The 16,866-nt window shown below is 38.3% G+C and overlaps 2 protein-coding genes across 6 annotated transcripts; one reads left to right on the top strand and one right to left on the bottom strand.

Annotated features, from left to right (window-relative positions):
* Positions 1-1,939: 1,939 nt before the first annotated feature.
* Positions 1,940-4,148, bottom strand: LOC116326799 (sterile alpha motif domain-containing protein 3). The gene is made up of 7 exons (XM_039620848.1): positions 4,052-4,148; positions 3,806-3,893; positions 3,457-3,612; positions 2,788-2,994; positions 2,353-2,524; positions 2,147-2,226; positions 1,940-2,041 (listed from the first exon to the last, which is right to left on the bottom strand). Coding segments are annotated over exons 1-7 (807 nt in total). The 5' UTR covers positions 4,054-4,148.
* A 3,424-nt stretch (positions 4,149-7,572) lies between these two features.
* On the top strand, positions 7,573-16,269 carry smyd1b (SET and MYND domain containing 1b). 5 transcript variants are annotated; one of them, XM_039621046.1, is made up of 11 exons: positions 7,573-7,629; positions 9,547-10,609; positions 11,466-11,642; positions 11,846-12,059; positions 12,342-12,472; positions 12,663-12,701; positions 13,502-13,697; positions 14,557-14,649; positions 14,739-14,902; positions 15,035-15,203; positions 15,628-15,792. In XM_039621046.1, the coding sequence occupies exons 2-11, from the start codon at positions 10,488-10,490 to the stop codon at positions 15,790-15,792; spliced, it is 1,470 nt and encodes a 489-aa protein (XP_039476980.1). In that variant the 5' UTR covers positions 7,573-7,629; positions 9,547-10,487. The 5 variants fall into 5 exon arrangements, with proteins under 5 accessions (XP_039476980.1, XP_039476981.1, XP_031583202.1 ...); XM_039621047.1 differs by lacking the exon at positions 7,573-7,629 and adding an exon at positions 8,842-9,475; XM_031727342.2 differs by lacking the exon at positions 7,573-7,629 and having other exon boundaries at positions 8,842-10,208; positions 10,291-10,609.
* The last annotated feature ends 597 nt before the right edge of the window (positions 16,270-16,866 follow it).

Genomic DNA, 16,866 nt, shown 5'->3' with positions numbered 1-16,866 from the left:
TCACGTTTGTAATTTACAGACATACAGCAGGACTTGGGGCACCTTGGTGACGTGGCCCTGGGTTCAAATCCGGGCTGGGGTCTTGCTGTGTGGTGTTTTCTCCCCATGTTTGTTTGAGTTCTCTGACTTTCTCCCAAAGTCCAAACACAGCCTCCTGAGAACCAGCTCATTCATTTATGTCCTCTGTAATGGACATTTGTTTTTGGCCTATATCTTTTGAATTATTTGAGTTACCTTAATAAGTCCTGATCTACTAAATAGAGGACATTCCTGGCTTTCTGTTGATATCTCATGCATTTGTGCAGCCTGTTTGAGCTCCAAAGAGGCAGGAAAACACACACGCACAAAAAAAAAAGGTTCAATGGGAAGATTCTTTTTTCCTTGGTTCTCAGGAGGACATGGTTAGATTAAGTGATGTCTTTAAATGTGAATGTGAGTGTGAATGGATGTCTGTCTCTGTGTGTTGGTGACTTGTCCAGGGTCTACCCTACCTCTTGCCATATGCCAGATGGGGTAGGCACCAGCCCCCCTGCAATACTGAATTGAATAAGAGGAAGAAGATGGACGAAGAGCAAGACTTCATGAAAAATAACAATAACACTAACTCAGTGAGAGCAACTGGTAGCACTTTTATACCCTACACACTCAGAAATTAAAGTACAGAAATGTACCTATAGGGGTACAATGGCTTGTCACTGGGGTGGTACCCTCTAAGGTACCGTTCTGTACCCTAAACTGTGGGTACTGATTTGTACCCTTGTAATTTGTACCTTTTACATGTCAAACCTGTACTTTAAAGGACAAAGTTGTACCCTTAGTATAAAGTACAAAAAGAACCCTTAAAAGGAGTACAAAATGTCTTTCTAAAGGTTCAGTATCTACACACAGATTTCCTATATTTTTCCTCTCAAGATTTGAAAAATTGAAGATACAAAGTCAAAAATACTTGTCACATTTATTACCTTCTTAAATACAGACTGTTATCAACAGAGTATGTGTCATAAGCTGCAACATCAATTTCCTGTCCAGGTTTTAGCAACGTCCATTCACTATCAACTCTAACACTGTATGAATGAAAATGGTTGTCATATAACAGAGGAATGAGAATTTTTCCACAAAAGACCCACATTGTGTCAATATTAAATATGTACTTAATTTGCCAGAACAGAGGAATCTTCTCTGAATGCAGTACATCAATGACAAACACATCTCTTACACAGTATTTGACACTGTTCACAATTACTTCTGACACACGCTGGAAAGCTTTCTTAGGTCTTAGCACTATCAACTTCAGAAAAGCCACAATAGACTGTCAGTGCTTGTTGCAGTTCCAGTGGTAATGACAAAATGGTGTAGTCACACTTTTTCCAAAAACATTTTCAAATTCACCAAGTAAACTTTTGTTAGAAAACTCCCAGCACTGTCTGAACTGATGTCTGTTGCTCAAAGTTGTAGCAATGTTCATAAAATTTCTACAATTGCGGGACAACGTTTTGAAATACTGGTGCTTACTTTCAAATCTCATACACCATAACAAACGTAGAGGGCCGAACATTTCAATCAGTCTTGCATAGTGGATTAAATAATGACACTTTGGTGTAACAGAAGAACAGCAGTCACTGAGTCCACAAGTTATATCAAAATTGGCATCATGGGAATGAATAAGTCCTATGTGCTGAATAAGCTTTATCAAACTAAAGGTTCTTCTGCCACATTTGGAGCATTGATATGGCTGAGGCATGGTGGTCAATACAGAAGATTTATTTGTCTGGTGACTGTGATTGGCAGAGGCCGGTCCTCACCCTCATCTATTTTCACAATGTACTTTTGGAGAAAAATCAGGGTGTTCTTCAGATGTTTTGGGTAAGCAAGGTTGAAGACAAAATACAAGCAGAAAGAAGAGATGATTCCTTCAAAAATACACGAGGTTCTGCACACTTCACTGCCATCCAACTTCACAATGTTTGAGCGCTTCTGGAGAACACTGGTTTCCAGTCTTCATGAAGTAGCTGAACAGTTGGATAGGGGTTTTAGGATGAACCTTTGAAGTCAAAAAGAGAAGGTAGAGGAAAGCAATATCTTAGTCTCTTAACAAAAGATACATTTGTTTTCCTTTTGTATAGACTAAATATTTTAATACACACACCTCTCCAAGTATGACAAAGAGATCCAGTTTCTCCTTGAAGACGTATGGCAGGAATAAAAGTGCAGCCCTTGTGTCAAGATCTGCCAAAAAAAACAAAACAAAAAAACCCCACAATATCACCCATGCATTTTATCTGGCATTTCCAGTTACCTATAAAAATTATATAAAATGGAAGCCTTGAAGTTAAAAAAAAAAAAAGCAAATACCTGGTAGGTCATCAGTGAGAGCCTCCTCTCTTGCATCAAGGTAGAGCTGGTAGAGTGGGGTTTTCCCTCGTGTAAGGTCAATCACCTTTGCTGCAACACATGAGAGCCCTTCACGAAATCGCTGGCTTACATTACCCGTTGTTGGTTGGATCCACCCGAGTTCGTTGCACAGCTACAAGTAAAAAATTCATTTTCAGTACAAAATAACAGTGTATGAAAATGAAATAATCTAAAGTTGATATTGATTATGTATGGTGCTGCATAATTATTTTTTTATAGAATTTAACAACAATACTGTAAGAAGTTACATGAACATACAAAAAAAGGAAAGAGGGACAGATGAAGAAAGCAAGGTCAAGGGCAAATAAAATTTACTACTATAAACATGTTAAATGTGACAGCTATTTCCAAGTTCAATTCAGCTTTCTGACTTACACCAGTAGGCATCCCTAAGAAGGGGTACTTCTTCAACACATCCTCCACAGGCATACCATCTGCAATTTCTTTTTGCCGCCAAGCAAACGTTTGCTGCATACGGTTATGAACCACCATGGTATCTGGTTGCATCTTCTGATATTGGCACTGTAAGACCTTTAAGTGGGCGTCTATGGATAATAAATCTTCTCCTTGGACGCATGGTCCCTTGAAAGAAAGCAAGAGTGAGAAGAGAAAGTCAAAACAGATTAGAAACCCAACATAAGACTAAATATACAATTAGAGCTGACACGATCTGTGCATCACAAAGAACTTGTATCGGTTAAAGTTAACCGATACCATGAACCAATATTTAAAATATGGAAACTCTGAAATAATTTCACATAAAATCTTAATTGTTAACTTGAAATTTTAGTTTTGGAGTCATATTTAAAAATTTTTTTTTTTTTTTTTAAATCTAGTTCACCCTCTTTTAGCGCCTTCCAATTAATAATTTTTTGTGAGGTAGAAGTATTAGCACTGGTACTTTGTATTAGCAAGTGCTCTAATCCAAGTATTGGTATTGTTTCGGTTTGAAAAAAGGGGTACAGTTGCATCCCTAATCCTTAGTTTTAGATGTAATAACAGATGCAAGAACATTTTATAGCTCAAGATGTCCCTCACACCAACCTGACAAACATTTCTCTGACTTGTTCGTTGACATTTATTAGGCTGCCCTCTCCTCGTAGAACCAAACTTCTCCTTACAACGCCTCACTGCCTCACTGTCGACTAGTGGTGCCCGCTCTGATTTGAATTTACGTCTCAAAGACATATGCCATGTGTGCTTGTTGAACAGAAACATAAGTTACTGTAAAACAATCTACACAAAATACACCCAACAAAGAATCAGTAAACATACTTCATACAAACCTACTGAGAGGGTACAGATTGTCTTACTAACAAAACAAGATCGAAAAAGCTTCACTTTTACTTTGTAATCTTGAAGGAACCTTGTGCAAATTTTAAATTTAACTTACATAACCATTTCCCTCACGATCCTTGAGGAAAGGATACTTCATTACCAGCGTCTTCACAGCTTGCACATATTCAGAATTTGTGGGATACCTGTAATATCAGAAGAAACATAAGTGTTAGAGCAACTGCTGACAAACAAACTTTATCAAGTGTCAGTTATTGTTTCTTAGTAATGTAGCGTTTATTTTCAATATGACAGATTCAGCTTTTTCTAAAGCAACAAGCTAACATTACCCTGATTAACTTACATAGTATACTGTGCCACAGCTTCATATAGAACTCTGATTATTGTGTGTCTGTCCCTTGGATTTTTATGGCACGGTTCTTTGTTGTCCAGTTTCAGTTGCAGATTTTGGGAAATCTTGGAATTTCAAAAGAGGCTGGCAGTCTCAAAGTATTTTCATTGCTGTGAAAACAGTTAAGTGTTTGATTTATTGCATGAATTGAAGTATAAAACACTACAGTAACAATACATATGGTAGAAACAATGATCATATTAACTAAATCCTAAAAGTGCATAACGGCCAACATGTATGCTTCAGACATACTAACTTCATTATAAATAAGAAAATACCTTATTGAAGTTGTGAAGTAGATGGTTGCCAGTCTTCTGGAGAGACAGTCTGTAGAGTCAGCGTCACTGAAGATTCCTTCATCCTTGACACAAATTGGTTGAATTTAACCTGCTTTTGAAGGATCCTTGGAAAAGGTATGCAACCATAGTCTCAGTAAGACCGCAGTCAACTGTGTCACCATCAACCTCATTGTCTGCAAGATAAATGGTAGTACAAACTCTAAATTCCATGTAAGGATATTTATCACCACATTTTACATGGGTAAAAACCGTATATCACACACATTAAAACCTTTTGTACAACTTCTTTCAGTTCAAAGAAATATTCATTAAAAAAATCAGTAAATTAAATAAAATAAACCAAATTTTTAGAGTGAATCCTCTCGATATGCAAAGTTTTCATTTTTAAATTTAGATGTTTGTTTGGGACTACTGGACACAGGAGAGCAGAGTCTGAGCATGCTTTTGTGCCCTTTCAAGTTTGGAAAAAAAAAAGACTAGAATGCTGTAATTTGTTAATATTCACTACTAAGGTGACTCCTTTCTCCAGATTTCCGACAGTTTCTGCCGTCTGTTCTTTCAGACCGATTACTTATAGCGATAACACCCGCAGGACTGTATTACAAGCTCAGATTACATGCTGAAAAAGTTCCCACATTGCTTAAAACGCGACTATCAAACCCCAGCTGCAACACCCTTGTTATATTTTAAACAAGTGCGGCGTCAAGATATTTCCTTTAAACGTTATATTCAGCCGCCCATGTGTGTTGATGGCCATGGAATGGATGTAAAACGTGATTTTATTAAACCATTAATACACTAACGGTAAACTGCATTCAGCTACCAGGGAATCAAATTTCGCGCCGTTCCGCTGCGCAGGGGTTACCGAACCCATAGACTGTGGCGAACCACATATATAAGTTCAAACTTATACAAATACTATGTGTACACATTTTTCATTTTACAGAACTGTGACCTCAACTTTACACATGAAACGTTTGTAAAAACGTTTGTAAAAAGACATAATTTGAGCTAAGAGAGTGCCGAAACTAGCTAAATTGCTAATATACGTTAAGCTAGGCTAAACCAATAATTAGTAATTACGCTACATTTTCTTTAAATAAAACTTACCTCTGAAACGCTGAGCTTCAGCTTCGGTGACATCTAAGCCCCACTCTTGTATTTTTGTTAAGAGTTCCTCGGTTGAAAGTGAACAGAGCACACCAGGACTTGCAAGTTCGTAATCCATCTCCGTCCGTTGATAAAACAAAAATGGCACCTGCTGCATTTACAGAAAGTTCTAGAATCCACCAGCTATTCGTTGAGTTTCTTCTTCTACTTTTGTTTGATGTTGTGAGGATGGGCTCAACTCGCACTCAGAGTTCAATAAGGGTGCTTTTTTGCAATTCATCCAAATAGTTATACTTTTAAAAAAATCACTCTTAAAAAAAATGTTTAAATGCATTTTTACTTTTTTTCTTTCAAATAAATTCATTGTTCTTAAAGCAGCTTAAAAATAAGGGGGGTTCAGGGAATACAAAAACAACAACAGCAATGAAAATAATAAAAATTAAAATAAAAACACTAAAATATATGCTTAAATCAATGCAGTTGCAAATAAATTACTGTCAAAAAGAATTTAAAAAAAAAAACCTCTAATCAAAAAGAGCTTAATCAACCTGTACTTTATCTTTTGAAAGAATGGGTACAAATAAGTACTTTTCACAATTAAGGAACATGTATGTACCTTTCAGACGCTAAAAAAGGTACAGATAGTTACCCCGAGGTCCAATATTTGTCCTTAGACTGTCTTAATGTCATTTTTGTACCTTGGGGCACAGTAATGTACCCCTTCCGTACCCCTATTTCTGACTGTGTATCTATCTCACGTGAATACCTTAAGGTGTTTCTTTTGCCTTGTACTCTACCCAGGAGACAACCAGGAGAGGTGAAAATTGCTAAAGTATATTAGTAGAAGACATAAAATAGTTTTACTGAAACCACAGCAGTAGAGTTTGTGATTAAGATATTTTTCCTGATAGGTAGGATGGCCAGTCGTCCTTTGCTTCCTCGTTTTCTGCAAACTGTTGATGGAAAATAATGCTAAAAATGATCAACTAAGAATCCAAAAACATTTCATCGATGCTGGTCATTCATGAACTAATAAATATCCAGTATAAGGTAATAAATCCCCAGATTTCTGTTACATCCTGAATGAAGTAACTGCAGACTTATTAGTATAATATTATCAGAATGATAATATTATACTAATAATAGAAGTATACTAATAATAGAAGTCTCACCGATGAGCTGTTTTTCTGTATTTTCACATAATGGTCAAAACCATTATATTTTCTTGCTCGTGCTTCTCCTTAAAGGTACAGATGTTCAGAAAAAGAGCCCCAGTGCTTCCCCTAGAGGTTTGGAGGCACAAATCATACAGAGAGAATTCAAAACTCCAAAGAGTGGCCACTCTGTGTACCTGAGAGCCATTTGATTTTTTCCGACTTGTTGTGGCAGGTGAAGCTCCACTAAATAAATTCACCACATCCTTATTACGACTAGTTGCGTCTTTGTCTTAAATGCCTGCTGTGACCGACAAATAGGCAATAAGTTAATTTAATCAACAACTGCAAGCTGACCACACCATGTGTAGATGTGTGTACAGGTAGTAAATAATTAAGTAATTATCTAAAGTAATTATCTAGTGAATTTAAGACACTTAGGTTATGGATAATTATAGTATAGTGTTGGCCTTTGATGTCATATGCTCACTTACCAATCTTACTCATGCAGGATAGTAGAATCTTACCTTGAAATGTCAAATCTCTAAAGAAAAACATCCCATTTCTCTTATATTTGTTTCATTTTCCACGAGGGGGCAGTAGTGTTTACTTTTTCACTTGCACTCAATCTCGCAGCTGCAATACAGCTGCAAGCTGAGAGCACCATTTTTTTCAACTGAGGCATGTTCTTCTTTTGGCCACCAAGAGGCGCTAATGTTTACTTAACTCAGAGGTTCCCAAAGTGTGTCAGAGCCATTGCAGGGGGAGCGCGGTATGAAAGGAAAAAAAAAAAAAGAAGAGCGCTTGGACACTGTGGACAGGTTTTTGAAGGGGGCTCCCACACAAACGCAAAGTAGGAGATGAAGCATCGCCAAATATGTTTCCAAACCAACTTCCTTCCAAGCCAAAGACAGGAAAATATGGTGAAGCATATCTTCCCTTTGGCTTCACCTGCACAAGTGCCAAGGTAGGTCTCCCCTGCAAAATTAGTTTCCCTGCGTCGGGAGCAGCGCTGTGCTCTCCAAATCACGGACAAACAGTATCCCACATTCTTGATTTTTAGTTCACAAACACTTCTTGTAATAACTAACTACTCCTGACATTTTGGACATGTTACTAACATGTCCAAAGCACGCGCCAATGCTCTCCAAATCACGGACAAACAGTATCCCACATTCTTGATTTTTAGTTCACAAACACTTCTTGTAATAACTAACTACTCCTGACATTAAATGTCAGGAGTAGTTAGTTATTATTAACTACTCCTGACATTAAATGTCAGGAGTAGTTAGTTATTACAAGAAGTGTTTGTGAACTAAAAATCAAGAGCTAACATGATGTTAGCTCTTTATGCAGTAAAGTTACAGTGGGATAATATCAGGCTGATTCTGCCGTAATTTGTTCCCCCGGTTCAAATCACGGACAAACAGTATCCCACAGCTGTTTATGTGTTTAAACCCATTTTGCACAGAGAGGCATTTTTTGAAAAATGTATTGACAGCAATGTTGAATATTATTACACAGGAAAAAAAACAACTACACGTAAAATAATTACACCGTGATGCCTCTGCCTTTCTAAATGGAGGGACAGTAACTGCGTGTGTGTATGTAAGCGTGTAAAACCTGAAGATAGTCAGATTAACAGTATTTTGTCTCTATCTGCCATTCTGCAATTCATCTCATGTAGACAATAACGTGGCGCACAGCGTGACGTGAAAAAAGGCACATCCCTTTGACGTTGCGTGACGAACTCTGTAATCCTCGTCCACACGTAAACGCAAAAAAGGAGTTTTAAATAATCTCCGTTTTCGGTGAATCGCAACGCCGTTTACGTGTGGACGAAAAGCCCAAACGCATAGAAACAGCTGAGTTTTCAAAAATACCCGTGTAGGTGTGGACGCAGCGTAAAAGAGTTAGTAGTATATTTTATTACTACCTGTAATTTATTGCCGTTTACTTGTATTTGCTTAATTGTTTACTAAATGTTTGAGGTGTGAAATAAACCGCAATGGAGCAAAACACGGGTGTGTGTGTTTGGAGGATGTGTTTGTGCGGGGGGGGGGGGCGAACATTTTTCTTGTAAAAAAGGGGGGCCTGGCAAAAAAAAGTTTGGGAACCACTGACTTAACTTAATTTTATGCATTTTATTTCTCTGCTGTCTCTCTTTACTTTTCCTTTGTTATACCGGTCACCTGACTCAAAAGAAGGCATTAATGTCAAACCCCAGAAAAAATAAAGACATTTAATATCTTTGCAAAAAAGAGGTAATAACATGTGAGATAGAAATGAACTTCCTTAGATTACTATTAGATTACATTAAAATGTAACTTTTAGCACTTTAACACTGCATTTTTAGGTTGTTAAAGAAGAAGAAGAAGATTTAATGGTATAGATTTCTTCTTCCAGTCCACGTTAAATTATATGCAGTTTTTTTTGTCTGCTAATGTTGGGTTATGGTACAATGATTAGCACATTAAAAAGATCGTGGGTTTGAATCCACCAGACCAACTGGGGCCTTTCTTTGTGGAGTTCTCCTTCTCTGTCTTCATTCCACAATCCAAAGAATATGTGCAAGAATGGGTGACTGGCTCTATGTGTTAGTCTGTGACTAAATGTGGCCTGTCCAGTGTGTGTCGGCTGTCACTCGATGCTCTGCACAAAAGCAAATAAGTAGAAGAACATTGATATCACATGCTTCTCTCAAGATGACAAAATGTGTATTTTCTTCATGATCCCTATTTATATCATAACAGAAATTTCTCAAGATGTCCAGCATCTACTTTAAAAACCAGAGTCCAGAATGGGTGAACCAAGTAAGTAGAGGGCTTCCTAAAATGACAGGGGATAAAAGAAAAATTAAAGAAATTGTCTCTCGTCCATCCAGGTGGTCTGTCTTCTGAACACTTCCGCTGTCCTTGTGGTCACTTCAGCTCACTCTGGGAAACTCCTGCTGGAGATGAAGAGAGTTACACTTGGGCTTCGCTTATGAACAGCAGCTGTTTTACAGCTTCACACCTGATCTGAGCATAAAAGAAGAGCTGAGTGAAACAGGGAGCGAAAGCTGTGTTACTTTTCTGCTGTTTTGTGACAGTTTGGTGAATGAAAGCATGGGAGTGTATGTATACAGAGACCTTAACTGGATATTCAAGTTTTATGATCTGACTTTCTTTGAGGGGGCCCTCAGCAGGTGGATGCCTCCCACCTCACAGTGTGTAAGTGACAGTTTTTCTGCTCTGTTGCGTCATAACATACAGTTAGAGAGAGACAGAGCACAGGAAAGCAACAGCATGATAGAGAAAGCACCAGAACAGAGTAGAGGCAGTGAGATAGAGTAACTCTGTTCCTGTCAAGCTTCTCGCAGCTGTTCAACGTCACAACTGACTCCTGACAGACAGCCCCAACTGAAGGACAAAAATAACCCTCAAGGAGAGGGCGCCTACCAACACTCAACATCAGGGGTCAGGGGATTTCTGCCAATGTAAAGCAAAAAATTTGACAATAAATTTAAAAAGCTGAAGAGCTCTCACAGATGACAACCAGCTTCAGGTGTGTTTCTTTCGCACAAAGATAACTGGTTTTATTGACAAGCCTGCCCACTGAAGATTTTTAATTTCTCACTTAACTAAAGAGACAAAACACCAACCAACCCGTCTTCTGCATCTGTTGGTACGGTTCAAGAGGTGCTCAGCTATTTTAGTAACTTGGGTGAGGAATGTACAGTCACTGAAGAACACAGGCACAGATTGGAGATCCTACACTAAGTCTTCTCTCATCCACTCAGACCATCATCCATTCACCAGAGTCTCAGAATCCGGCGCACCTACAATGGAGACTGTGGCAATATTTGACTCACCTGGGAAGGGGAGAGGGTTAAAGGCAACAAAGGAGTTTTGGGCAGGAGATGTAATTTTTTCTGAGGCCAGTATTGCAGCTGTTGTCTTTGACAGGTAAGGTGAGGATGTAAGTTGTGGGTGTGGATGGTCATTGATAGGGGATGGCTTCAAATGCAGTCTTTATGGGCTATTTAAACACGTGAATAATGGATTTTCTGGCCTTTTGTTAATCTGTAATTAGAAATTAACCACAGCATGTTGTGTTTTTATATTTTGGAAAGCTATACTGCTGATTTTTACTTAGTTTAATGGAATAAAAGCAGTTTCCTTAGAATATGCTGCCTTGCCACTTGTAGCGACATTAACATTAACTATTTGGAAGAATGTGAAGAATGAACAATGTCTTGTTTTCAGTGTTGTTTGTGGTGGACTGTGTGACAGTTGTAGTAGTCAGAGGTTTCTGCTTCTGTATCATAGACTTGATAACAAAACAGATTTTTGCTTTATTACCCATCATTAGCCTACAAAGTATTAAATTGTAATGTTTCTAAAAGTCTCTAAACAAGAATTTAAGTGCACAATACTTTTAAAAATGTGCTTCTAACACAAAATGCCAAACTTGACTACCTTTATATCAGTCCTTCTCTATCTCAGAAGTGCAGATTACCCTAGTATTAATATCCATACAAGCAATCATTATGAGTTTTATAAGAGTTCACTATACGGGTCAAAATAATCTCCGGTCAAAGTCCACTTGTACTAGTGTTTTTAGTACTTCTTCAACTCACTGATGAAAGCTGTGAACACTGATTATTTATTATTGGTGCAATCTGAGTTAAACATGAAAGCGTGAACTATCAAAACAGGTGCAAGTGCCGCACTTTAAATGATAACTGAGTGTCGTATGCGTGTGCTATAGATTTTAGATTACGACGCCTCTCTTTGTTTTCTTTCTTCTCTTCCTCTGCAGTCTAGCAGAGCGTATTTGCCACAGCTGTTTCCGAAGACAGGAGAAGCTTCAGCGGTGCGGCCAGTGTAAATTTGCGCATTACTGTGACCGAACCTGCCAGCGTGCAGGCTGGGCAGAGCACAAGCTAGAATGCAGCGCCATCAAAGCTTATGGCAAAGTACCAAATGAGAACATCCGGTAAGTGGAAGGAAAGGGAAATAAGTGCTATAAAAAAAGACTGGTTAGTCTTTATTACTTACTATAGGACAACAAATGTGTAATTCAAATAGGCTGTTGTATGCTATAAAGCAGTAAATGTTAGTACACTTCAAAAGTAATTTAAAGATAATGTGGATCTGACTTTACACGTCCGTTTCTCCATTGCTCATTCGTGTGGTCAGTGTGGTGGCCCGCATTATGTGGCGCCTCGACAAGGAGGGGAGCACGGTGTCTGACATGCAGCTGACCACGCTGGACGAGCTGGAGGACCACATTGCCGATATGCCAGAGGACGACTTGAAGGAGCTGAAAGTGGACATTCACAACTTCCTGGACTACTGGCCCCATAATAGCAAACAGCACACAATTGATGATATCTCACACATATTTGGAGTGGTGCGTTTAAATGACTTAAACACATATTTTTTTGTTTTCTAAAAAAAATATTATTATTTTGATACTAGAAACATGTTAATTTATTTGGTAAAGTCTTAAGTAGGAAAACCTGATTCATAAATAAGACAGTCTACCTGAGACAACACTGTTTCTGCACTTAATACCTTGATTCACAGCTGGCAAACAGTATTAAATATTTACAGTTGTTTTATTTACCTGCAGCAGTCCTATATGGACAACACGTATGCATGTTCATATCAAAGATTGCACTTGTTTTTCCAGATCAACTGTAACGGCTTCAGTGTGAGTGACCAGAGGGGTCTCCAGGCAGTAGGAGTTGGTCTTTTCCCCAACTTGTGTCTAGTGAACCATGACTGCTGGCCCAACTGCACCGTAATCCTCAACCACGGCAAGTAAGTTAACAGAAAATACTCTTCCTGACAACTCATCATTATATAGAGCTCCAAATTCCTCAAAATTGATGAAAAAGTGAATAATGCTTAACGTTTTCAGAGCTTCTGTGCACGTTTGTGTGCTGTTACGTGTGAATGTGTGTGCGTCGGGTGTCACTTGGTGTAAAACTGCTTCCTATTTGTCTTTCAGTCAATCGGCTGTGAATACTATGTTTCATTCTCAACGGAGGTGCGTTGCCTCATCCTGAGCCTTTTAAGTTTCATTCATTTATTAGAGCACCCTTTAGACTCTGTCATTAAACAATTAAATCATTACATTTAACAATCTGTTGTACATTTGTATAAGCGAGCAGTGTTCTGTGGTGAGCACTGCATGTTTGATGTGACTCGAATATCACATCAATACATGTTCACATGTGCTACTTGAATGCTCTAACCCTTTAATTGTCTAGTGTAACAAAAGGCTGATAACTTTTTCTTATCTTCATATTTCATCGCCCGTAAAACCTTTGTCGTGCCCACACAAAGTTTTATTCGAATGCAGCTGATGTGTCACTTTGTGCGTCTGTCCGTCACACCAACACAGATTGCTGTGTGTGAGTGTAGTAGTAGCTTCTACCTTTTATACCATTTCTATTGTTTCACCTTTAACTCGACATAACACCAAAGTAAAATAAGACAAAAAACCCATTTTCAAATAAATACAACATTTGCGTTAGAATAAACCAATTATTACCGTTTTGCATGTTATGCAAAGAGACTGAAATTGAAACTAACTTTACAACAAATTAAGAAAACGAATCAGATATACGTGAAATGTTTTAAGTGCTGTGTGAAATAAACCGACACTCACTAATATCTCACTCAGTTGAAGGATCAGTCCTTCAACTGGACTGAAAGTCACGCTGTGGAACAGGATTTCACCATCAATCACAAACTCCGAATGAAAGACTGCACACATGAAAGGAAAACCTTTCTGCATGTGTTTCCACATCTCTGCTCGTGTTTGACTGTGATTCTCATCCCCAGGATCGAGCTGCGTGCTTTGGGTAAGATTGCAGAAGGCGAGGAGCTGACAGTCGCCTATGTGGACTTCTTGAATTTGTCAGAGGAGCGACAGAGGCTGCTGAAAACACAATATTTCTTTGACTGCACGTGTGAACACTGCAAGAACCGAATCAAAGATGACATCAAGATTGGGGGAAGGGAAGAGGACGGAGTCAAGGTTAGTGTCTGCAACTGCTTGTCGCCGGTTTAACTTCGCAAGGCAAAAGGACCAAACACCCCCACTGCATTTAGAACTGATAAGAACAGGCGAGGAACATGAGAAGCAGTGACACAGAGACTATTTTAAGCAAAGATAAGTCTCAAGTGGATTCAGTCATCTGTGCATTCAAACCTGCTTTTGAGAAACAGCTATTAGAAGAAATAATCAATTTTAACTTGATTTGCTGAATAAATGTAATTACTTTAATACTGTAACTTGTTTTAGAGCATTTCCTTCCATAAAGAATGGTCTTTTCTGTTTTATTTTTTAATAAACTTTATATCCAGCTTTCAGTGCCAAATACACATAAATGTTTGTCACATCACTGAAAGTCTCAGAAGTGAGAGACACTGCTGGTTGTAATCTGAATCTATGTACTCCTGTTGTTACACTAATGTGCTCTGTATGCTTTTATAGACTATACACGGGTGTGTCACAAGCTATAAATAACCTGCCAGTAGCTATCAGCACAAAAAAATGTTTAAGGAGTTTCTATGTTTAACAGGATAAGTATGAAAAACTGACCACATATATTTTGAAGCGCCAGATTGGCTGCCTAATAATAATAATGTGAAAGCTTAATTAAAATTGTAACAAAGTAAATCTTGTTTGTTGTAATCAAACATCCTGTGCATGTCATCAGCGGGTCAAAGGTGCTTTTAGGGATAAAAATAACCAGAACTTCTGCTTTCTAATTCTAGAAAGTCTTACCTGAAATAAATAACTCCGAAACAATCATTTTATTGAACATTTTTTCCGCACATTTCTTTGTCACTTCTTAATACTTTGACTTTTATAAATCTGTCCAACGTTTTAGCCTTCAGAGGAACAAGTGAAAGAGGCCACAGATTATTGCTTTCAGATGCTAGAGAAGATGGAGAAGGCTCGATTAAATGGTGACTACCATGAGGTATTGTATCAAATCACTTAAATGAGCAAATAAAATCAAGATTTTTTTTGATACTGTGTAATCTTTCTTATTGCGGTTCGTCTCCTCAGGTTGTGAAAATCTGCAGGGAGTGCATTGAGAAGACAGAGCCGGTTCTGGCAGACACTCACATCTACCTGTTGAGGATGTGGAGCACAATGAGTGAGGTTCAAGCTTACCTGCAGTACTTTGATGATGCTGCAGATTACGCCCGCAAGATGGTGGAGGGATACATGTGAGTGTGAAAATACACAGATTTTCCTGTTATACCCATGAACATAATTTATCTAATGTCGATAGAAAGAACAGGTTTTCAGCTTGAAAATGTTAAAAACACAACACAAATCGAGTCTCATCCCTCTAACAGGAAGCTGTACCACCCGAACAACGCTGCTCTTGGCATGGCTGCCATGAGAGCAGGAGTGACCCACTGGCAGGCTGGGCAGATTGAGGTTGGACATGGGATGATCTGCAAGGCCTACGCCATTCTCATGATTACCCATGGCCCAACACATCCCATCACTAAGGACCTTGATGTAAGCATCACCTTAAAATTTTTCAAACTAGGTCTCCTTAAAATTTTTAATAGAAATAAAATTTACCTGGCCCACAATGTAAAAAGTTTGACTTTTAACATTGATGCAGCCCAAATGAGCTGACTCCAAACAGTTTATCATATGGCAATGATTAAACTAACCTAAGGGTATTAGCTCTCCTCAGCCTTATGGTGTTTGAAAGTGACTGGCTATATTTTAACTTATGCTGGCTGTTAGTTTAATGGTGCATTTACCAGCTAAAAAACCCACAAGACCCACCAGCTCCTGAACACAAAAAAGTTACCATAAATTACGCTTTTAATTGACCACTTCACAAGCTCGCATTTTTTCCTTCTCCATATATTCTCTAGCTAATTCTGGTTGGACACTGAGTGCTGATGTTTCTGTTCTGATTTCTTCACAGGCGATGCGCATTCAGACAGAGATGGAGCTGAGGATGTTCAAACAGAATGAGTATGTTTATCACAGTATGAGAGAGGCAGCTCTGAAGAACAAACCCATGACCATGATGCACGAGCCCAAGTCTGTGGAGGAGGGAATCAAAAATCTCTTCCACCGGAGGAAGTGATGACATGACAGCAATCAGGAGAACCCCACCCTATTGTTTACTGTTAACAGCTTTCAGAGTGTTGATGTTAGCCTAGCCATTTAGTCACATGACCATTTTCTGTATCACTCAGTTTTTCAGAGAAATATGTCTTTTCATTAAAAAAGATGTCTTGACCCTTGTGAGTTTGCTTTGAAGATGCAAAATCCAACCACAGGAGTGAATCAAAATGTAACAAGCACTGTTACCTTTGCCCTCATAAAACTTAAAAAAACAAAACAAAAACAAAACAGGCTTAAGTTAGTGCGCCTGTACATCAAATAGACCCATATCCTTTAGTGTTTACTGTGATACTGCATAAGGTCAACAGATACAGCACAAGAAATGCAATGACAGTATGTCATTCTGTAACCCAGTGTAAAGTTTTACATGACCAAAACCAGAAGATGTTGCTAGCTTAACTGATCTTTGACTGCACAGATAAAGATGCACACTGATGTTTTGATGGTTTTATTACTTTAAAAAAAAAAAAAAAAAATCTAACTCTTGCAGATCCTGGGGTAGTCACTAACATAAGCTATATGCTAAATCTGATATAAGGGCTTTAACTAAATTGCTGTCTTTAAGGTGTAAATATTTACAGTGCAGCTTCAAAATGCCTCAAAGTCTCCTAAATCTCCATTTTTGACAAAGCCAGACACTCTAGTGTAGTGCCAGCATTCAGCTAGATTCAAGCAAGGTCTCTGAGTATCCCAGGTTGCATTCACCAAGGTATTTGTTAACACTAGTACTCACTAGGAAGTAGACATCGTCAATGAAAGAATCTTTTATAGTTTAACTCTTCACAGTCTCCACATTTTGCAGGGAAGTCTGGCAAAGTTGCAAAAACATCACAATCGCATCGACTTTAACCTTTGCCCCAACAAATTATGAATACACTTCAAGTCCATATGTACTGTAAGCCTTATAATTACATAAGGCGTGGAAATTATGAGACAAATACTGCATTATCAATTAAATGAAATATGTTTTCTTCACAGGATTTTTCCCTTTGATTTTTCCACTTCACCTCTTGGTATTATGTATTCCCCACAT

The sequence above is a fragment of the Oreochromis aureus genome, linkage group 12 (genome assembly GCF_013358895.1).
Source record: "Oreochromis aureus strain Israel breed Guangdong linkage group 12, ZZ_aureus, whole genome shotgun sequence".
Classification (NCBI taxonomy): domain Eukaryota; kingdom Metazoa; phylum Chordata; class Actinopteri; order Cichliformes; family Cichlidae; genus Oreochromis; species Oreochromis aureus.
The sequence above is the reverse complement of the archived record's forward strand: the minus strand, read 5'-3'. Positions and strand labels throughout refer to the sequence as shown.

Coding starts and splice junctions, on each gene's coding strand:
- LOC116326799 (XM_039620848.1), bottom strand. Junction 3,613..3,805: donor ATCGTGAGGGAAATGGTTAT/GTAAGTTAAATT, acceptor CTGTTCAACAAG/CACACATGGCATATGTCTTT. Junction 2,995..3,456: donor GTCAGAGAAATGTTTGTCAG/GTTGGTGTGAGG, acceptor CTTTCTTTCAAG/GGACCATGCGTCCAAGGAGA.
- smyd1b (XM_031727341.2), top strand. CDS start 10,488: ATGGAGACTGTGGCAATATTTGACTCACCTGGGAAGGGGAGAGGGTTA. Junction 10,610..11,465: donor GCAGCTGTTGTCTTTGACAG/GTAAGGTGAGGA, acceptor CTTCCTCTGCAG/TCTAGCAGAGCGTATTTGCC. Junction 12,473..12,662: donor GTAATCCTCAACCACGGCAA/GTAAGTTAACAG, acceptor TTTGTCTTTCAG/TCAATCGGCTGTGAATACTA.